General features: G+C 53.3%; 1 protein-coding gene across 1 annotated transcript; it reads right to left on the bottom strand.

Moving 5' to 3' along the window:
* Positions 1-644: 644 nt before the first annotated feature.
* On the bottom strand, positions 645-21,897 carry Def6 (DEF6 guanine nucleotide exchange factor). Its single transcript, XM_040732020.1, has 11 exons — positions 21,745-21,897; positions 13,439-13,584; positions 12,773-12,953; positions 11,032-11,268; positions 10,002-10,148; positions 5,559-5,667; positions 5,162-5,460; positions 3,235-3,401; positions 2,924-3,122; positions 1,399-1,489; positions 645-1,232 (listed from the first exon to the last, which is right to left on the bottom strand). The coding sequence occupies exons 1-11, from the start codon at positions 21,838-21,840 to the stop codon at positions 1,012-1,014; spliced, it is 1,893 nt and encodes a 630-aa protein (XP_040587954.1). The 5' UTR covers positions 21,841-21,897; the 3' UTR covers positions 645-1,011.
* Positions 21,898-22,282: the final 385 nt, after the last annotated feature.

The raw sequence follows: 22,282 nt of genomic DNA, 5'->3' as shown, positions 1-22,282 counted from the left end.
TCCCACCTGCTACAGGCTCCACAGTCTCCCAACAGTAGTGCCCCTCGCCGGGGTCAAGCATCCAACACATGAGCAAGGGGAGAACAATCTAGACTTCAAGCATGCTAGAGAGAGCTACAAGAGCATAGGGGAGAGCGAGCGGTCCTGGAGGACAGGAAGCTCGTGGTGGGGGCTTGAAGACAGAAGCTAACTTTGTGGGGTCTAGAGCCTCGGGCATTTTGTCTGAGGGAACAAGGCACATGTTGAGAGAACATGGGGTGAAAAGGAAACTTGAAAGGCTTCGGACAAACTCCCCCGATCTGCCTGCACCTCTGTTCTTGGGACGACAGTCAGCCAGCCCTTAGGGTGGCTATGGGAGTGAAGTACTGTGGACAGCCTCCAGGCAGACAACGGATGCTCAATGAGCACTTCAGATGATGCTAATGATGGTGCCAGTGTGAATTCCTGCTCCTGCAGGCCCTCTCCGTCGGGGATTACGACCACCTCCATCCACCAGCATGGGGAGTGAAGTTCACCCGCTAGAAAGTGTCAGAGCCATCAGCCCACAATCCATACCCCCGACCACCTCACCACACCTGCTGCCCCTGGGACCTTGAACTTGAAGGAGGGTTGGGGGAAGGGAGGGAGGGGGAGGGAGCAGTGGATAGATGCGAGCAGTTTTATTTGGAAGTATGCCTCCATGGCTTGGTGGAAGTCTGCAGGGGAGAGGGCAGATGACCTTTGGGGACAGATGACCTTTGTCTTGGGGACAGATGACCTTTGTCTTGATTGTTCAGATCCTTTCCCAACCCTGGTCACAGGGTCCTCGAGACTGAAGCACAGAACCATATTCTCAAGTAGTGATACCCCCACACAGCCTCTGTGGTCGGGGCCTGGTGACAATGACAACCACATCCTATCTTGGACAGGCTTCTGGTCGTCGGGCCTGGGCCTTACACAGTGGCTGGAGTCGCTCACTGTAGCCGGGTCCTAGTGGACACAGCCTCAGAGGAACAAGATGTCATCAGAGGCCTAATTTTCTGGTGCTGGACCCAGTGTGTCTTCCCGAGAGGTGGAAACCACGGTGGGAGCCTCATCCCCGCCATTGAGGGACTTCTGTTCACTGCTGTTGGCTGCAGGGGTTCTGCTGCCTTGGGAACCCCAGCGGGTCAGGCGTTTTAAAGAGGAGTCCCGGCGGGCAAGCGGAGAGGGTTGGAAGCCGGTGAAGGAGCTGCTGGTGGTCGGTCGCTTGTCTGGCAGAGAGGAAGGGGTAGCAAGAAGTGAGTTGGAGTGGGAAAGGCGAGGGTCTTTCCTGCCTCAGCCCCGGGAGAAGGGAGACCTTTGGCCTTCGGTCCCACCTTTGTGGTCCAGGAGACCGGGAAGCCTCCCCCTCTCCATCCCAGGCCAGGGAAGGCTCACCTCCTGGCTCAATCGGATGCATGAGCCTGTTCATCTGGACATTCCAGTGTCTCACGTTGGTGCTAGCCTGGCGCAACTTCCGCTGGGCAGCCTGTGGAGCAGGTGGTGGGAAGGATCAGAACCGCCAACCCATGGTGGCCGGGTCAGGGTCAGAGCCCCTGAGAATCTGACCACATCTCTCCGGGAAACTCAGGTAAGGCCGGCCATGGTGGTGCATGTCTGAAATCTATACTTGGTATATAGAAGGAGGAGGTGGTCACGGCTCAGGCGACAGAACGTGCTAGAGACCAGCATGGGCTACGTGAGACCCTGTCTCAAAAAAGGTGGGGGAAGGGGACCAGAGAGAAGTCTCGGTGGCTAAGAGCGCTGGCTGCTCTTACAGAGGACCCGGGTTCGGCTCCTGAACCTGTGTGGCGGCTCACACCATCTGGGACTCACAGCCTTGGGACTCGGTGCCTTCTCCCGGCTTCGGATGCCTGCATGTGCATTGTTTGCACACATAGCACATAAAATAAACAGTTTACTCCCAGTCTCCCTAGAGACAGGGCTTCTTTGTGTAGCCCAGGCTGTTCTGGAACTCTCTCTGTAGACCAGGCTGGCCTCGAACTCACAGAGATCCGCCTGCCTCTGCCTCCTGAGTGCTGGGACTAAGGGCCTATGCCACCACACCTAGTAAAAGCTTTAAAAGAAAGTGTGTGTTTCATTTCCTTTTCTGAGCCGGGGCCTCGTGTATTTGGACTATGTAGCTGGTGATGACTGAACTTGTCATCCTACCCTGTGGAGCTCTGCAGTGCTGAGATCACAGCCACAACGCTTGCTACAAACAAGCAGTGCGGGCATTGAGCCCGGGGCTTTGTGGACGCCAGTCAGGCGAGCACTCTACCAACTGAGCCACGCTCCCAGATCCTGAAAGACATCGTTGGGCTGCAGAGATGGCTGGGCAGCTAGGAGCACTGGCCGCCTTCAGAGGACCGGGGTGAGACACCCACATGGTGGCTCACAACTGTCTAACTCCAGTCCTAGGGGATTCAACACTAACACCTCTGTCTCTGTGAGAGCTGCCCACACACGGTACACAGACATACATGCAGACAAAGCACCCACACACATAAAAAGAAATAAAAAAAATTTAAACACACACACACACACACACACACACACACATAAAAGCAACCCTAGAACCCTTATCTACAGGGATTCAAGCTCCAAGGAGTGTGCACAAGCCTAGGGCTTGGACGACTAGGAGGGAGAAATTCTGCCAAGCTAATTACATTATTGGCAAATACACTGGCTACGGGTGTGTTCTGTATTTACATGCCAAATATCATGTATTAGCTTGTTTCACTGTGGTAACCAGAGTTATCTGTTTCCTTTCCCAAATGGGAGACTTCGGACTCAGAGAGGTTAAGCAATCTGCAGGCGGTAACACAGCGAGTTTGACGAAAGGTAGCTTGGCTCTGGCGCAGGGACAGGTGACACACTGGCTCCCCCGGCTTCTGCGGGTTCCCGCCCGCCGGCGTCTCACCTCCACGTCCTCATCCGCCCTCTGCCGGTTCTGCCGCACCACCTCCAGCTGCTGCTGGGCATGCTGCAGGGACCGGCTCTGCAGCGCCATCTCCTGCTGCAGCTCCTGCTTCTCCTGCTGCGCGCGCTCGATGTAGCGCTCCTGCTCCTCCTTCAGGTGCATCAGCTGCTTTAGCTTCTCCTCCTCCTCCTCTAGCAGTCTGCGGGAGCGCAGGGAGACCTCTCAGAGCCGTGGCGGGGTGTGGGGAGGACGGACACGGCACGCGGTCCGCGCGGGCGCCGGCGGGAAGGGGACCCCGTCCTGGTGCCTACCTGGTCTGTGCGAGGCGCACCGCCTCCTCGTCCCGCCTAGCTTTCACCTCCAGCTGCAGGGCTTCCTGCAGCCGCTCCTGCATCTCCTCCAGCTCCGCGATGCGCTGCCGTTGCCGGGCCGCCTCTTCCTTCTTCAACTCCATCTCCGCCTGCATAGAGGCCCGGGCCTGTGGGGAGCGCAGAGCCAGTCAGTGGGGCACCGGAGGAGACAGACAGGCTACTTCCCGCCTTTCCCAGGCTCTGCCCGGATGCGTGCATGGAGGGTCTTTAGTTGGACTTTCCTGATCTGATCCGTTCCGGTGCCTCAAATTATTGTTTCCTTGCACGGGCCTTAGAAATAACTAGACGTTTGCTGGGGCTGTAGCTCGGCGGCTGCGGGCTTGCCTAGTATTGTCCACAGCCCCTATGTTTGCCATCCAGCACCTCACACAAAACAGCACCGACTATAATTACATGTAATTAAACATCATAATGCGCTATATTATAATAAAACAACATATTAAATTAAGGTAATCCCTTCCTACCTCCTGCCCTAACAATTACAATATCATTATGCAGGGTGCCGGGGACTACAGTTATTACAACCAAAAGTTACTCAACTCTTTTTTATTTCAAAGTTTTTATTCACGCGCATGGGTGTTCTTGAAGCAAATGTGTCTGCACTACGTGTGAGCAGTGCCCACAGAGACCGGAAGAGAGTGTGGGACCCGCCGGCTGCTTCTAGCTGCCCTGTGGGTGCCGGGAGCCCGAGCTGGGTCTCTGCAAAAGCAGCCAGTGCTCTTAACTGCGGGGGCCATCACTCCAGCCCCGCTTGGTGCTTTGAGACAGGATCTCGGGAGGTCCCGGCTAGCCTCAAACTCTCTACACAGCAAGGATGACCTTGATCTTCCTGTCCCCACCTTCTCAGCGCCGAGATTACAGGCGCGAGACACCCTGCCTGGCTTCATCGAACTCCTTACAAGTATCACTTCTCTAAAGCGTCGTCCTAGCTCCATGAACGGAGTTCCAGTTCCGGATACAGAGAGACCCAGTGCGTGCTAGGCTCGCACAGGTCTTACGGTGGAGGTGTAATGGGCACACATGCCACAGCGTGCCTGCGGCGGTCAGCCGGCAACCTTGTGGAGCCGGTTTCCTCTGCCTATCTTTAGGGGGTTCCGGGAATAGAATCCAGGATGCTAGGCTTGTGCCGGAAGCGCCTAGTGCGATGGCCTAGCACTGAGTTTTCTCAAATGATGAATTCAACCGTTTCTGCACGTCGTTACTCTGCCCTCCTCACGCATCCTCCCTACTAACCTATAGTCCCCAAACTGGTTTTGTTAAAATCTAGTTCAAGTCTAGACCGACTTCGTTCCAAACTATTTGCAATCACCAGGTCTTTTTTTTTTTTTTTTTTTTTTTTTGGTTTTTCGAGACAGGGTTTCTCTGTATTGTTTTGGAGCCTGTCCTGGAACTCACTCTGTAGACCAGGCTGGTCTCGAACTCACAGTGATCCGCCTGTCTCTGCCTCCCGAGTGCTGGGATTAAAGGCGTGCGCCACCAACGCCCGGCGCAATCACCAGGTCTTAAGCAGCTTTTTCGGCCCAAGTCGTGGCCCCCGAAAAGATTTCTGAACTAGGTCCCATTCTACACCAGGGGTTTGCCCTAGGCGCTACACCCTATTACGGCCCCACCCCACCACCCTTTAGGTCACCCCCACATCTCCACCTTACGGGCTCCGCCCTTTGCCCAGGCCCCGCCTACAGCATCAAGCAGCCTCTGTTCGTCCATTGGCCTATGGGCTCCACCCACAGCATCCTCCAGACCGTAGGCTACACAGTGTACCCAGGCCTAGTCCCGGTCCCCTTCCTGTCACTCTCCCGTCATGACCCCGCCCTCTGCTTTAGCCCTGCCCCAAGTCCTCCCCGCCCCGCCCTCGGGACAGCCTCACCTGCTCCGCCTCCCGCAGCTGGCCCTCCAGAGCCTGCTGCAGCTCGCGGTGCTGGCTGCGGCGGCGCTCCTCCTCCTCCTGCAGCAGCCGCTCGGCCTGCCGTTGCGCCTCCTGCAGCAGCTCCAGCTCCTGCAGCTTCCTCTCCTTCTCCTCCTGCAGCTGCTGCAGCCGCAGCAGCTCCTCCTCCTTGGCTGCCCGGCGCCGCTCGCGCTGCTCCCTCTGCTCCCGCCGTTTCTGCTTCAGGTCCTTGTGCAGCGACGTCTTCCCCTCCGCCTGCAGCCGGATGGCCGTCTGGATGGCTACGGGCCGAGTGGGACCGAATCAGCCCGGGCCTAGGCCGCCAAGGGTCACTCGGACGAAGTGACCGAGGCCCAGCTAGGCCCAGGCTGGCACTCACCGGCCGTCCACTCCTGGCGCTGGCGCGTGTCTGAGGCGCTCATCTCGTACGTGCGGCTAGCTGTCTTCACACAAAACATGCAGCGCTTCCCTTCGCGGTCCTGAAGCACCTAGGAGAGGGGTGGATGGCCCAGGTCACATGACTTCACTGAGATGGGGGCCACATGTGCCCCAGCTCCAGCCCCCCCCCTCCTCCTGGCTGACCATCTGCTCTGGGGCCTTCCCCACCCTGCCAGGAGTTTGCAGGGTCTGCGGTGAATGGTTAGTTACCGGGTGCCTGTGTGCCCACGGTTCTGGTTTCTGTTCTTTGAAGGCTAGCTGGTGCCATTTTCATCTTGGAGTCTCTCCACAAGGTTTGGCACATGGTACATGCTTGAACTTGTGCCTGCGGCCTCACCACCTAAGCTACTGATTTCTACCTAGTCTCTCACGTGTTCTTCAAGGGTTGGGGCACTGGTGATCAGAGTTGTGCCTGGCGTCCCTGCATTTGCTAAGTTTGTGATCTGTGGGAAAACTGCAGCTGTCTGCAGTAGCGCTTTCTCCCTTTTTTGTTTTCAGGTTTTTTTTTTTGAGACAGGGTCTCACTATGTAGTCTGAGATGTCCTGTAACTTATTATGTAGACCAGGATGGCCTTGAACTCATGTAGTTCTTCTATCTCCCAGGGGCCAGGATAAAGGTGGGCACCACTATGTGCCCAGCTCTGCACTGGTGGTTTTTTGTTTTGTTGTTTGGTGTTTTTTTTTTAACATTTTCGATGACTTATTTATCTTTAGTTCATTGGTGTTTTCTGCATGTATGCCTGTGTGAAGGTGTCAGATCCCCTGGAACCAGAGTCACAGACAGTTGTGAGCTGCCATGGGGGAGCTGGGAATTGAACCTGGGTCCTCCGGAAGAGCAGCCAGTGCTCTCAACCACTGAGCCATCTCTCCAGCCCCTGGACTGGTGTTTTCTATGCAACATTTATCTTGAGTAACTGGTTATCCTTTTCTTGAGACAAGGTTTTGATATGTAGCCCAGGTTGGCCTCTACCTCCTGTCTTCCCTGCCTCAGCCTCCTGAATGCTGGGAGCCCTTAATAAATCGTTAATGTTAAAACCAACAAGCAAAGCTATAGAGAGACTGTAATACTTAGATCCCACTGGCCAGCATATCAGACGACACAACTGACAAAAAGAGCTGGCATTTCTTCAAAACTTAGAATTATCAGATGGCCCAGTGATCCTCCTATACATGTGTGTGCCAATGAGAAATGAAAACATATCCAATAGAAATACATCCCGTGCCAGGGGGCCGGACTGATGGCTCAGCAGTTAAGAGTGCTTGCTTACTGCTTATGCAGAGGATGTGGGTTCGGTTCCCAGAACTCACGCGGCAGCTCACAACTGTCATTAACTCTAGTCCCGGCAGACCTGACTCTTCGTTACCGCCCCAGGTTCTTGAACACAACTGGTGCATATACACACACTCAGGTACACATACACATAAAATTAAATGAAAAATAAGCATTTAAAAGCCCAGTGCCAGGCGGAGGCTACTTTTGGAGTTTTGGCCCACCAGGTCCCATAGATGGCCGCACATTACAGGCTGTTGGAATTACGATTCACAACTTGATCGTAAGACACTATTGCTGAAGGCACCAAATGCTTGAGTCTCAGAACGTGGCAAAACCAAGCTGGAAGTGTGAACTTGGAAGCTGTATCACTCCTGGCTAGTTTTCACAGTGCCGGAAGGTGTATGATACTGGAGAGAAGTCATCATCGACCATGCTCAGCTGTGACTCAGGCTCAGTCACAGTACTGACTGGTCTGGAAAGACGTGCCCACTGGTACTTCGGTGTCAGGAACATCGTGGGAGTAACCAGTCACTTTCTGATTACATCAAAGTCCTGCTTCACAGGATGAAACCTATACTTGACACCATTATTAGTGAGCTATCACTAAACAGGTCATAGGTCCTAGAGGAGAAACCCCTACGATTACACTGCTGGATGGACAGAGTATCAAACTATTCCTAAAGACGCATCAGCCCTAGACCAGTCGCATGCCTCATGTGAGAAGCCTCTGCTCACAGTAGATGGTGATAAACACCGTGATCCACGACCTTCCGAGTAAGAGATTGCACAATGCTCACCCCTAAGGGGAACGCACATACTGCAAACTCCCTCCCGAGTCTCAGGGTCATTATGAAAGACTGTCAGAGCCCGAGGCAACTCAAGGCTGCAAAGAAACGTTATCTTCTGGACACGGCAGGACAGCTGCAGCTACGAATTCACAGCAGTTTCAACACCACGGACAAAACCTGTGTGAGCCCAAGCCAGACCCAATCCAGCAAGGACAGGGGAGCCAGGCACACTATAGCAACCCAGGCAGGGTGCTAATGGCAACGGTCAGCTGTTGGGAGAGGAAGCCAGCTTTCTCTGAGAGTGTAGACCTTGCTAAGTCAACCATGCTCCAGAATCCAAGAATATTTGGACCACACAAATTGTCTTGAAAGATTAAAAAAAGATATAAAACTGGGTGTGTAGGGAAAGGGGAGGGGTGGACTGAGGAAGAGTTGGGGAATGGGAAGGGAAACATGAACAAAACAAGTTGTATGATGTTCTCAACTATCAACTGACCTCAGTTCAATCCCTAGAACTCATGTAGGAAGCTAGATGTGATGTCATAAAAACTGGGTATGACGGTACATGCTTTTTATTAGCACTGAGGAGGTGGAGACAGACAGATAATACCAGAGCGTGATGGCTACCAGCCTGCCCTACACGGCAAGATCCAAGCCAGTAAGAGACTCTGCCTTACCTTAAAAACAAACAAACAAACAAACTGAGATTGGGAGGGCTGGATGGTAGCTCAGTAAAGTGCTTATTGTGAAAGCACGAGTTCCTGAGTTCTAGCCCAGCACTAGGTTAAAAAGCCAGGCATCATGATACTATAATCCCAGTGCTTGGCCGGGTGGTGGTGGTGCACACCTTTAGTTCCAGCACTCGGGAGGCAGAGGCAGGTGGATCTCTGTGAGTTCGAGGCCAGCCTGGCCTACAGAACGAGTTCCAGGACAGCCAAAGCCACACAGAGAAAGCCTGTCTCGAATACACCCACAAAAATCCCTGTGCTAGGAGGCAGAGACAGGAGAGTCCCTGGATCTCTCTGCTGGCCAGCCTATCTGAACCAGTGAACTGCAGGTTTCAGTATGAGAGACTGCTGTGGAGTATTACTTTAACTGTGTAAAGGTGTGTTACATTTGTTTATATTGTGGAATATTACTTTAACTGTGTAAAGGTGTGTTACATTTATTTATGTTGGGGAATATTATTTTAACTGTGTAAAGGTGTATTACATTTGTTTATGCTGCATTTATTTAATGAGGTAAAGATGTGTTGATTTGTTTCACCTTGCCTGCCTAAGGTACTGGTCTAATAAAAAAGCAGAATGGCCAATAATCAGGCAGTAGAGGGATAGGCAGGGCTGGTGGGCAGAGAGAATAAGCAGGAGAAGGAATCCAGGCTGGGGAGAACAAGGGAGAAAGAGAGGGAGATGCTCAGAGCCAGCCATCCAGGCAGCTGCCTGCTAGACAGAGGAAGCAGGAAAAGTAGGACATACAGAATTAAAGGAAAAGGCCCGAGTCAAGACACAGATGAAGAGAAACAGGTTAAATTAAGTTATAAGAGCTAGTGGGACAAGAATAAAATAAGACTTTACATTCATTACTAATAAGTCTCTGTGTCTTTATTTGGGAGCTGGCTGGCGGCCCAGAGAAAGCTTGCTACAAGACTCTATCTCTAAAATCAGGTAGGTGGCTCCTGAAGAAATAACATCAAAGGATGGTTTCTAGACACACACACACCAAACAAACAAGGTGTATAGCTCCTGAGGAATGACACCTAGTTTAAACACTGGTTTCCATATACGTGTGCATGCACACCTACAAACACATGTGCATGTACACTCATGGGAACATGTATACACGTACACACACACACACACACACACACACACTATCCCAGTATTTGAGAAGCAGAAGAAGCAAGAGAATTAGGAATTCATACTCTTGACTATCTTGACTATATAAATAAGTTCAAGGTCATACTAGACTACAAGAAACCCTGTCTCACAGGAAGAAAAACTGGAAAGATTCGCTATGATGTGTAGATATGAATCATGTCCTCTGAAATCTCTAAGTTTAACAATCCACCAATGACTTCTGTGTCTGGTGGTGGTTTTAGTCGTTTTAAGGCGCTGATGCGGGGCTGGGATGGTGAACACCTGCCTACCATGCTAGAGACTCTGGGTTTGACCACTTACAAAGGGAAGAAAGTGCTGATGTGGGTGAGGACGGTTCAAGGCAGCCAGGTGTGTCTGAACTGTACTGACCTCAGCGGAACCATTACAGCGAGGTTCCTCTTCCCTCCACCCCTGTTCCTGACCCTTAGTCTACACACTGCCCTCACCTCCACACAGCACTGAGCGTCCAGAGGGATGGTGCCTCTCTTCTCCTTGCATTCTTCACTCCCAAAGTAGCAGAGGCAGCTGGGCTGCAGCTGGAACCAGCGCTCTGCCCAGTTCCTCCTCAGGTGCCCTCTCTTCCACAGATAGCCCTGTGGCCAGAGGCAAGTCAGAGCGGCCTCCTAGGTCTCCATCGCCCTCCCCATGATTCTAGGTCTCCATCACCCTTCCCATGATCCTCTAGGTCTCCACCACCCCCTCCCCATGATCCTCTAGGTCTCCATCATCCCTTCCCATGATCCTCTAGGTCTCCATCACCCTTCCCATGATCCTCTAGGTCTCCATCACCCTTCCCATGATCCTCTAGGTCTCCACCACCCCCTCCCCATGATCCTCTAGGTCTCCATCATCCCTTCCCATGATCCTCTAGGTCTCCACCACCCCCTCCCCATGATCCTCTAGGTCTCCATCACCCCTTCCAATGGTCCTCTAGATCTCCATCACCCTTCCCATGATCCTCTAGGTCTCCATCACCCCCTCCCCATGATCCTCTAGGTCTCCATCACCCCCTTCCCATGATCCTCTAGGTCTCCATCACCCCCTCCCCATGATCCTCTAGGTCTCCATCATCCCTTCCCATGATCCTCTAGGTCTCCATCACCCCCTCCCCATGATCCTCTAGGTCTCCATCACCCTCCCCATGATCCTCTAGGTCTCCATCACCCACTTCCCATGATCCTCTAGGTCTCCATCACCCCCTCCCCATGATCCTCTAGGTCTCCATCACCCCCTTCCCATGATCCTCTAGGTCTCCGTCACCCTCTCCCCATGATCCTCTAGGTCTCCATCACCCTCCCCATGATCCTCTAGGTCTCCATCATCCCTTCCCATGATCCTCTAGGTCTCCATCACCCCCTTCCCATGATCCTCTAGGTCTCCATCACCCTCTCCCCATGTTCCTCTAGGTCTCCATCACCCCTCCCAATGTTCCTCTAGGTCTCCATCACCCCCTCCTGATGGTTCTCTCAGGCTGACCTGCTTCAGGACATCTTGGATAAGTTCTTGGTAGACTTCTTGGATGGCCATGCTGAGGGACTCCCGACCCACACCCCGCAGGCAGCGGCCAGAGTTGAAGAGCTCTAGGAACTGCCAGACGCTGAGTCCCCCAGAGGTCTGGGCAGTTTGAGCCTCCTGAGCCAGCAGCTCCTCCAGCTCGCCCAAGCCCATCTCCAAACTCAGGCTGCCCAGAAGCTTCTTCAGCAGATACTCAACCTGGAGGGGAGAGGGAGGCCAGGTGACATCAGCAGCAAGGGCAAGGGACAAGGGCATGGTAAGGTCACACACAGGTGGAAGCCAGGAGAAAGATTTGAGCAGGAACCCCAGAACCCTAACCATACCCCCGGAAGCCCCCTCTTCCCCATCCTAAGTCCAGTTCCTTTCTTCCATAAAATAAAAGTAGGGTCATTCACAGGGGTGGTGGCATACACCTTTAATCCCAGGGCTCCAGAGACAGAGGCAGGTGAATCTCTGGGAGTTGGAGGCCAGCCTGGTCTACGGATCAAGTACCATGATAGCCAGGACAACAGAGAAAATCAATGTCTCAAAAAAACAAAAACAAAAAACAAACAACCCCCCCAAAAACAAAAAAGAACCCTTCTACCCAATGCCCTAAGCTTTGCCTATGGCAAAAATCAAGGGACAATGTGGAAAGTGACTTACTTCAAGTCACACTGCAAGTGGAGGCAGCCAGCACTCCATTTGGGTTTCTGGTTCCAAAGCCAAACCCCGGCCCTTAAGATCCTTCCCTTGCCGGAGATCAATAGAAGTAAGGCTGGAGGTTAGCCGGGCAGGCAGGAAACCCACGGCAGAGGAACAGGAAGTGGTGGTTGGGGGTATATCCTGCTACGGCTTGTTCTCACAGAAGACAGTCTTCCTACTCTCTGAGGGGCCACCTTGCCCTAACTGCAGGGATCGGATTAGAGTGTCCACACTGGCCCCAGCAGTCTTGAGAGACTCTCTTTAGGGCTGTCCCGCTGGGACCACTGGGTCTCCACTGGAGGTTTAGTAGGAGGAGGTAGGGACCAGACTCCAAGTCCAAGCTCTTCCCTATATCTTTGGAGTCTACTGGCTCTCCAGTTTAAAAGGAAGGAAGGAAGGAAGGAAGGAAGGAAGGAAGGAAGGAAGGAAGGAAGGAAGGAAGGAAAAGGAACCTTTTGAGGTCAAGGCCAGAATTGGTTGTCCACTTTCTGTAACCAGAGTTACTTCCTGTCCTCGAGAGGCCCCCCCTTTAACAAAGTACCTTCCTAGATTACCAGTGCATTTAAGAATCCCTTTGTTCGCCGGGCATTGGTGGCGCACGCCTTAAATCCCAGCACTCGGGAGGCAGAGGCAGGCGGATCTCTGTGAGTTCGAGGCCAGGCTGGACCGACAGCCTCCAAAACAATACAGAGAAACCCTGTCTCGTAAAAACCAAAAAAAAAAAAAAAAAAAAAAAAAAAAGAATCCCTCTGTTCAATCTGAATGCTCTCGTGTATCGTGTAAAACTCATCAGTGTGCCGGGCACTTATACTGATGCGGAACACAAGCTTTTGTGGCTCATGTTTCTCCTTACAGAAAACACCGATGGAAATGGAGTTTTGCTTCTCCTAGACGAAGGTATAGGTGACGCCATGTGGACAGTCCTCAGTATCCAAAGACAGCCTTGTCTTCCATCATGGCTTTGTCAGGGGGGCTTGGCCCTGAGTGATTTGATCCCTGGGTGTGAGGTCGCCCTTACCTCATCGGGAACCATGATCAGTGGGTACTTGTCCTCAGACAGGAAGTTGAAGAGGCACCAGAGACGGAAGGCGTCCTGATTGGAGAGCAGGCTGTTCCCATTGCTATCTGCCCGATAGTTCTTCTTGGCCGTCAGCGTCCAGCAGAGCTCATCGAAGTGCTCTTTAACGAAAGCCCCCCTCCTCCACCTGCCAGGAGGCCTGCAAGTCAGCCAGCTGCCCCATCCCTGCTGCAGCCTGGTCTCTTCCGTTCATCTAGAAACCCCACTCCCTGCCTCTGCCAAGCCCAAGACCAAATTCAAGCTAGTTCAGGCACCTTACCAGTAACTCCCGTTTTCTCCCCCTAATTTCCCCGGCAACAGTGACACTAGTCTCTCCGCCAAGGGAGAAAGGAGGGGAGCCCCAGGGGACAGCACAGACAAGGAGACCCTGCAAAGGCAGTGCGATGATCAGGGTGGGGGTCAGGGTGGGCTCTGGCAGGGAGACTAGGAATCTAAGATAGAGGGCAGGCTGTAGGGAATGGGTGACGGGGTGGGGAGCGGAGACGGGGCGGGGGGAGCAGGGATGAGCAGCGTGGACAGGAATGGGAGTTTACCGGGCGAGTGGAGAGACCGAGCAGAAAGCTAGGTGTTAGGGTTCTGGGGAAGGGACACGCCCACAAGCTAGGCCCCACCTTGTCTAGGATGTACTTGTTGAGGTAGGGCATGTAGCCTTGGCTGGACACGGGGCCATCGTCATCGTCCCGGAAGTGCTCCTCCAGGGCCACGGGGTCGTGGGGGATGTGCAGGACCGTGTACAGGTTGTGGGACAGCACCTTGGACAGAGCGACAGTTTGCGTTCCTGCACCCAGCCAGGCCTTGACCGCTTTGCCTGTTCCTTCATGCCCACCCTGCCTCGGCTGAGTCCTCTTAGGGCGCCACCCCGTGCCTCCAGTCATTAAATCATGCGTTAAGTCATTCACAACGCCCCCACCCCCACAGAGACTTCCATGTTCCCGGCCAACACGTGAAGAAATCTTCAGGTCCTACTCAGTTGGCAGAGCTGTGATTCAGATCTGCGAGATGGCCACCTTTCCCATTATTTTATTACCAGTTGGTGCTTTCTATAAAGCAGGACTCAGTGAGAGAAACAAATGGGAGCTTGGGGGCTGGAGAGGTGGCTCAGAGGTTAAGAGCACCGGCTACGGGCGTTGGTGGCGCACGCCTTTAATTCTAGCACTTGGGAGGCAGAGGCAGGCGGATCTCTGTGAGTTCGAGGCCAGCCTGGTCTACAAAGTGAGTTCCAGGACAGCCTCCAAAGCCACAGAGAAACCCTGTCTCGGAAAAAAAAAAAAAAACAGCACTGGCTGCTCTTCCAGAGGTCCTGAGTTCAATTCCCAGCAACCACATGGTGGCTCACAACCATCTATAATGAGATCTGGTGCCGTCTTCTGGCATGCTGGGATACATGGAGACAGGATGTTGTATTCATAATAAATAAATAAATCTTAAAAAAAAGAAAAAGGAAAAGATACAAATGGGAGCTTGGGATTCCAAGCCTGTGTGGCAAGATTCTAAAGCCCAGGTGCTTCTTCCCACAAATGCTAGGCTACCTGCAGGGACACACATTCCATTGACTTGATCATTTCTAATGGAAGATCCAGCATTCAGGCTGCCATGCACACCCAGCTGAGTCTGAGCGAGGGAGCTATGGAGGGCTCAAAGAATGCTCTCGAGAAATGGCTAAGGAGATGGAGAAATGAGACCGATGGTAGCCGAGTGGCCAGGATGGTGCGTGGGGGCGGGCACTGGCTGAGCAGACTCATGACGCTAAAACGAGGGGCTGAAGCTAGACCAAGAAGAGAAGGGGAGGCGCGGCCCCGGGGAAATTCTGTTCCACTGCTTAATCACAGACGGTGCGAGTGTTTAAAAATAACCGCCTACTCAGCACAATTTCAATGCCAGCACTCAGGAGACAGAGGGGGGTGAATCTCTGTGAGTTCCAGCCCATCCTGGCCTACACAGAGAGTTCTAGGTCAGCCACAGATACACAGTGAGACCCTGTCTCATGGGGGGGCACTGCTGTATACCTGTCACCCTCTATGTACCCGTCACTGTATAAAGTGACTTAAAATTTCTTATTACATTTATTCATCATGTGTGGCCAGGGCAGAGCTTTAACCAAGCTGTCATGTGGAGGTCAGAGGGCAGCTTTAAGGATCCGGTTCTCTCCTCCCACCATGTTGGAGACGTTGACAGGCTCGTTAGTAAATATCTGTATCCAGAGGTCATGTCTTCAGCCCCAGTTGCTTTTTTAATTAAAAGAAAAAGGATTTAAATTTCAACAATGTGCCAGGCTGTGGTGGCTCACACCTTTAATCCCAGCACTAGGGAGATAGGTGGAACTCTGTGAGTTCAAGGCCAGTCTGGTCTACAGAGTGAGTTCCAGGACAGACAGAGCTACACAGAGAAACCCTGTCTCAAAAAACAACAACAAAAAACCACCACTACCATCACCACCACCAAAAACCAACAACAACAAATCCTGCCACCATGGTGAGAATTAGTATCTGTGTATGTCTCATGTAGCCAAGGCTGGTCTTGAGCTCACTATGTAACCAAAGATAACCTTGAACTCATGATCCTTCTGTCTCCACGGTCCAAGGCTGAGAATACAGATGTGTGCTGCCATAATTGGCTAAATTAGGCATCTTTGTGGTATTCAAGAATCTATCAGCTTAAAATTGGATGTGGGCAGCCGGGTGTTGGTGGTGCACGCCTTTAATCCCAGCACTCGGGAGGCAGAGACAGGTGGATCTCTGAGTTCGAGACCAGCCTGGTCTACAAGAGCTAGTTCTAGGACAGCCTCCAAAGCCACAGAGAAACCCTGCCTCAAAAAAACCAAATAAGTAAATAAGTAAACAGCCTCCAAAGCCACAGAGAAACCCTGCCTTGAAAAATCAAATAGATAAATAAGTAAATAAATAGGATGTGGGCTGGAGAGATGGTTCAGCGGTTAAGAGCACTGGCTGCTCTTCCAGAGGACCTGAGCTCAGTGCAAGGGATCCACACCAGACAGCTCACAGCTGCATGTAATTCAGGAGGTCTGACAGCCTCTTCTGGACTCTGAGGGTACCCATGTGTGTGTGTACACACACACACTACCACCACCACCAACAAAAAAAATTAATATTCTAAATTGGATGTGGCCTTTAACTCAGCATTTTTTGTTTTATACTTTGTTTTCATCTAATGCAGATTTATTTTACCTTAAGTTATGTGCTGTGTGTGTGCCTATGTGTGAGTATGTGCTCACAAGTGTGTGCTCACAAGTGTGTGTGCTCACAAGTGTGAGTTACAGGCTGTGAGCATCTGACGTGGGTGCTGCGAGTCAACCTCGGGTCTTCTGTAAGAGCAGTGTAAGCTCTCTAGGTCTTAATGTCTCTTTAAAGTTAAAAAAAGATTTAAAAACAATTTTATTTCGCCTGCATCTGTCTATGCACCACGTGCATGCTGTGCCCGAAGAAGCCAGAGAGGGCGTCAGATTCCCTGGAGCTGGAGTTACAGACAGTTGTGAGTTACGGCGTAGGTTCTGGGAGCCAAACCCTAGACTTCTGGAGAGAGCAGTTAGTTCCCTTAACAGCTAAGCCACCCTTAAGGAGTGTGTGTGTGTGTGTGCGCGCGTGTGTGTGTGTTTTGGATAGTGGGTTTCTCTGTGTAGCCCTGACCATTCTGGAACTCACTCTGTAGACCAGGCTTGCCTCTAACTCAGAGACCCACCTGCCTCTGTCTTCTGAGTGCTAGGATTAAAGTGTGTGCCACCACCACCAGGCCCATCCATCCATCCATCCATCCAGCCAGCCAGCCAGCCAGCCAGCCATCCATCCAGCCATCCATCCAGCCATCCAGCCATCCATCCAGCCATCCATCCATCCATCCATCCATCCATCCATCCATCCATCCATCCAGCCATCCATCCATCCATCCAGCCAGCCATCCATCCATCCATCCATCCATCCATCCAGCCAGCCATCCATCCATCCATCCAGCCATCCATCCATCCAGCCATCCAGCCATCCATCTAGCCATCCAGCCATCCAGCCATTTATTTATTTATGTGTGTGTGTGGGTACACACTTCACAGCTCTCAGGAATCACTTAGACATTCAACATAGATCAGCTGAGCTCTGAGGAAAGGTTTTGGCTTAAGAGTTCTTGTCCTTGAGGACTGGGTGACACCCAGAAATACACAAACAGGGACAACACATGACTATTTCAGGAACCAACTTAATAACTGGGCAGAGTAATAACAGTGGTTAGTGTGCACCTTGTTTTTAAATCTGTTATTTTAACAGCGCTCAGAGCTCAGAGAACAGCTTATGGGGAGTCAGGTCTCTCCTTCCAAGGTGGGTGCTGGGAATCAACCTCGGGACGCCGGGCTTGGCAGCAGGTGCCTTCACCTGCTGAGCCTTCCCACCAGCCTACCGGTGTGTTGATGTTGCTGTTTAAGTCCGGAGCATATATTGCCTTTATGACAAAAAAGTGGAGGGAGCCTTTGTGACAGGGTCCCACTCTGCAGCCTGGGCTGGCCTTCCAATCCTTCTACCTTAGGTTGACACCATCTTGCCTGTTTATAAAACTACAGTCACAGAGAATCGTGAGCCAACCATGCGGGACCTCTACAAGAGCAGCCAGTGCTCTTAACCACTGAGCCATCCCTCCAGCCCATTCTTGTTTTGTTTTGAGACAGGTATTCTGGGCTGGCCTCAAACCCATTCTGTATGACCTTGAACTCCTGATCCCCTGCTTGTCGTGATTACATGTGTTCTCTACTGTGCCCAGTAGTTTAGGCAGTGCTGGAGACCCAACCCAGGGCCCCATGCACACTAGCTAAGCCCTCTTGTCAGCGAGGCTGCGTCTCCGGGCCTGCTCCCTTCCTTGGCGCAGCCCGTCTGCAGTGGGGGTCCTCATCTGTGAGTGAATCTGCGGACCCCAGCCTCGGGCGGGCAGGACGGTTGTCAGGAGGCGGCGGTGCTGGGGCCTCCACACAGAGAGGCTGACCTCAGACTACTAGACTGGGTTGGGGTGAGGGGCGGGAAAGGAAGCCGCAGGGGTGGGGCACTGTTGAGCAGGTGCTCACTGCAGCAGATCTCAATCAGCCCTGGCCAGGAGGTATCCTCCACTCACAGGTGAGGAAATGGAGGAAGTGTCTTGCCCAGGGTCTATCTCCGAGGCCCCCTCTGGGTCTCCACTGGAGCTGGTGAAACTGAAAGGTCTAACCTTGCCCTGCCCTACTGACTCAGAGTTTCCAGTGGTGGGGTCTAGGTGTCTATTTTCCGTATGCTGACATCTGGACTCCCTCAGAGGACACCTACAATCCCCCACTGGCCCCTCCGCCCCTGACCTCAGGGTGAGCAGGCCTGGGCCTAGAAGGTTCTGTGTGTTCACTCTTCCCTCTGCAGGTGTGGTGTAGAGCTTTTCTCCCTGGGGACTGGGGTCCAGGGTCCAGGGAGAGGTTGGCAGTCATGTCTACACTGACCACAAGAATTCGGAAGGGCTGGCTCTGCAGTCCCAAGCCTTCAGATACCAGACCCCTGTCTAACAGGGAGGCGTCAGAGGTGCACATAGGGTAAGAGTCCTTAAAAGCAGCAGGCAGTGACCTCATGAAGCATGAGTTATCTCTCCCACACAAACTGCTTTAAAAAAAAACTTTTCCTTTTTATTTGTTTGGTTTGCTTTTTTGAGAAAGAAGCTCACATTGTAGCCCAGGCTGAACCCAAATTCTCCTCAACTCCCGTGCCTCAGCCCCCCTGAGTGCCGGGATCTGAGGTGTGACCTCTGTGTAGCTTCTAGATCATCCTTCTAAGAGACACAGCCAGGCATGGTGGCACATACCGTTAGTCCCAGCACTCGGGGGAGGCAGCGGCAGAAGACTCTCTGTGAATTTGAGGTCAGCCTGGGCTACACCGAGTGCTAGGATTAAAGGTAAGATCCTATGACAAGGCTCAGCAGATAAAAGTGCTTGCCCCAGGCCAGACAACCTGAGCTCAATGCCTGGGACCCACCTGGTGGAAGGGACCCAACCTGCCAAGCTGTCCTCTGACCTCCATACGCATACTGTGGTTCACCCCCTCCCCCACACACAGACACAGGAGTAAATGCAGTAGGAGTTAAATAAATAGATAAGTAAGTAAAAGGGTTCCCAGAGGAAATTCCCCAAACAGCTTCCTTCTACTCTCCAGGGAAAACAAAACAGTCACTCTCCGTCCTTTGGGCTTGTTTACTTATTGGTTTTTTGTTTTGTTTTGTTTTTTTGAGACTCTCTGGGGTATCCTGCTTTAACCCCAGTGCTGGGATCACAGGTGTGTGCTGCCACATCCAACCCCTTGGGCTTTTCTCTGCCCTTCCTCCTCCTCTTCCTCCTCCTCCTCCTCCTCCTCCTCTGGCCTCAGTGGGATGTACCCAGGCTAGCCAAGGCAGCTCTCTATGAACACTTGGGGGGGTGGGAGAGGTGAGGCCAGGGCCAGCCTCCCAACTGCCCCCCAGAGAGTGCACAAAGGCTAGGAACCCTGTTAATCAGCGGCTCACCCTGGGCCTCCCTCCATCCCGTTTACAGAAGTCAGGGTGTACCCTGCTGCAGTATCTACCGTTTACAGAAGTCAGGGTGTACCCTGCTGCAGTATCTGCCGCTCACAGAAGTCAGGGTGTACCCGGCTGCAGTATCTATCTGCCGCTCACAGAAGTCAGGGTGTACCGGCTGCAGCATCTGCCGTTTATAGAAGTCAGGGTGTACCCTGCTGCAGTATCTGCCGCTCACAGAAGTCAGGGTGTACCCTGCTGCAGTATCTGCCGCTCACAGAAGTCAGGGTGTACCCTGCTGCAGTATCTGCCGCTCACAGAAGTCAGGGTGTACCCGGCTGCAGTAGCTGCCGTTCACAGAAGTCAGGATGTACCCTGCTGCAGTATCTGCCGCTCACAGAAGTCAGGGTGTACCCTGCTGCAGTAGCTGCCGCTCACAGAAGTCAGGGTGTACCCTGCTGCAGTATCTATCTGCCGCTCACAGAAGTCAGGGTGTACCCTGCTGCAGTATCTATCTGCCGCTCACAGAAGTCAGGGTGTACCGGCTGCAGCATCTGCCGTTTACAGAAGTCAGGGTGTACCCGGCTGCAGCATCTGCCGCTCAGCTCAGCCTCTTCCCATCTTCTGACCACTTCTCCATTCCTCCTCTGCCTCTGCCCCGCCTCCGTTGCTGTCCCCACTTCCTCCCAGTGTAGCATCCGTCACCAAGGGCCTGGGGGAAGCCCTCTCCTCCTGGGCAGGGACCCTGCCATTTCTGTCTCATCTCCTTGTGGCCTGAGGCTCTGGGGATTAGTTTGAGAGTGGACAAGTTTCCTGTCGGGCAGGTGTGACACTCACTGTTAATCCTGTGTGGCCAGAGATGTCACTACAAGTGGGCTCCGTTTGAGCTCACTTTCAGACTCTTCCCCAGAAATACTCAACCTGTGGGTGTTGCTCGGGGAGTGGGAACGGGGTCAGTCAGTCAGAAGCTAACACAGAGAGAGCTCTAGTTGGGAGACCTGCCTGGCAGATGCCACCAGAAAATGGGAACTAATCTAGCGATGCGCCCTTAGCATGTAAGGCACAGAGAGAGCCTGGAGAGGTGCCAAAGGTCGTAGAGGTGGAACATACCATCTTGGGAGCAAGAAGCCATGTGGCGGGGTACTAAAGAGACTGGGTGGGAAGAAGGTGGGTGGGGCCCAGCTCTGCAGAACTGGTGTTCAGATGATCCAGTTTCCCTTCTTGGGCAGAACTCAACTGGATGCCATGAGTCGGACTTACACAGGGTGGAAGGAATAACCTGCCTCCCGAGGGGACCAGAGGTGGCACTGGTCTACTTCCTGGGGAAGCAGAGCATTAGTCATTAGGTGCTCACAAATCCATCTAAGGGACAGACAGGAAAGGACTAAATTGGAGCTTGTAAGTCCATAGGACCCAGCTTCAGCTATGTCAGGGTTGAGATGGGGAGGGGACATGTCTATTCTGTCCCATTTGCCTCCCAGGTTTCCCGTCTTGGTCATGGAGGTCTTTTGAGGGGGACGTGGCCAGACGGAGAGACAGCCTAGCCTCACATTGGCTCCTCACAGGGCCTTGTGGGCCACAGTTTCGTGTGGGACACTGAAGTGTTTGCAGAGAGTGGGTGGGTCCCCAGGCAGGGTCTGAGAGTGGAGCTGCTTTGAAGTTCTCCCCTGCACACAGCAGCCCAGGCCTTTGTGTCTCCCCCAGAAGGAAGCCGCCTACCCAGGAAGGAGAGAGCTACTCCGTTTCCCTGGCACTGGCCAGACCGGATGGTTTTAAGGCGACAGGGGTGGTCACTGATGGGGTTTTCCTGGGCCTGGCTTCCCCCCCACTCTCAGCCTGAAGTCTCAAGGCATAAGGCAAATTTCCCAACCTGATGTTCCTGTGCTGGTAGGTGGAGCAGGACGGTGAGCTGTGTAGCAACACGGTGGAGACTTTGGCCCCACATACTTGGGCTGGCCCACATACTGTTTCAGTAGCCAGCTTGCTTCACAAATGGAGGAGGCTCCAAAGGAAGTGACTGGCAAGCTCCAACTAACTGTCTTTCCTCAGAGCCACGAGGGAGGCTCAGGGAGGAGCAGGGTGCGTGTCCAAGCATGACTCCAGGGAGCCCACAAGAAACCTGGGAAGGGGGCAGGCCGCGGAATCCCGGAACCCCATGGTGCCACCTCAGCTGTCCAGTCAGGGCATTTGGTTCTGGACGGTGACTGTGGTGACACGTGCCTGGGGGCCTCTGGGAAGCAACCACTGAGCTATGCTGGCTCTGTTACCTACCCTGTGCCAGCACTCCGCCAGGGCCCGGGCTGCTGGATGGCAAGGTGCCTGCCAAGTAGCCAAGGCTTCCACGTCTGATTCTCGGTGGATGGGAGGGAACTGGAAAAGCGACCGTGCCTCCCCTAGACCCCGAGGACGCCCCTCACCTTGAGTTGGGACTTGGAGACCTTGCCGCTCTTCTCCACGTCCAGCGCGGTGAAGGCGTACCAGATGGACTTGAGCAGCTCCTTGCGCAGGGCCATGGCTGAGGCGCCCGCCCCGGCGCAGGGGCGGCTCTGACACCAAGATCCGGTTTCAGGAAATGCAAACGGCTGCAACCGCAGAGAGGCCCTGGCGCAGAACGGAGCGAGAGCTCCACCTGCCTGCTCCCTCTGCCTTGCAAGGCTGACTTGTTGCTCTGGCGCTGCCCTGCTGTCCCACTGAGCTTCCCGAGCCAGAGCCCTGGCTCCTTCACCAGTTTGCCACGTTAGAAGCTTTCTTGCCCAGGACCTTCCCAGACTCCCAGCCGTGGCTCAAGGAGACAGCAGGGCGACCCTGACTTGGGAGGAGCCAGGGTCAAGCTCACCAGGTGGGGAGAGAGAGCAGAGTTAACCTGAGTCTGCTCCTAGTCAGACACCATGTCCTCACCTCACAGAGCTGTGAAGACCACAGACAGCTGGCTTGGGACAGGACTCTTCTCTGGAT

The sequence above is a fragment of the Mesocricetus auratus genome, unplaced genomic scaffold (assembly GCF_017639785.1).
Source record: "Mesocricetus auratus isolate SY011 unplaced genomic scaffold, BCM_Maur_2.0 Super-Scaffold_100027, whole genome shotgun sequence".
Lineage (NCBI taxonomy): Eukaryota > Metazoa > Chordata > Mammalia > Rodentia > Cricetidae > Mesocricetus > Mesocricetus auratus.
Note: the sequence above shows the minus strand (reverse complement) of the source record. Positions and strands in the feature narration are given on the sequence as shown.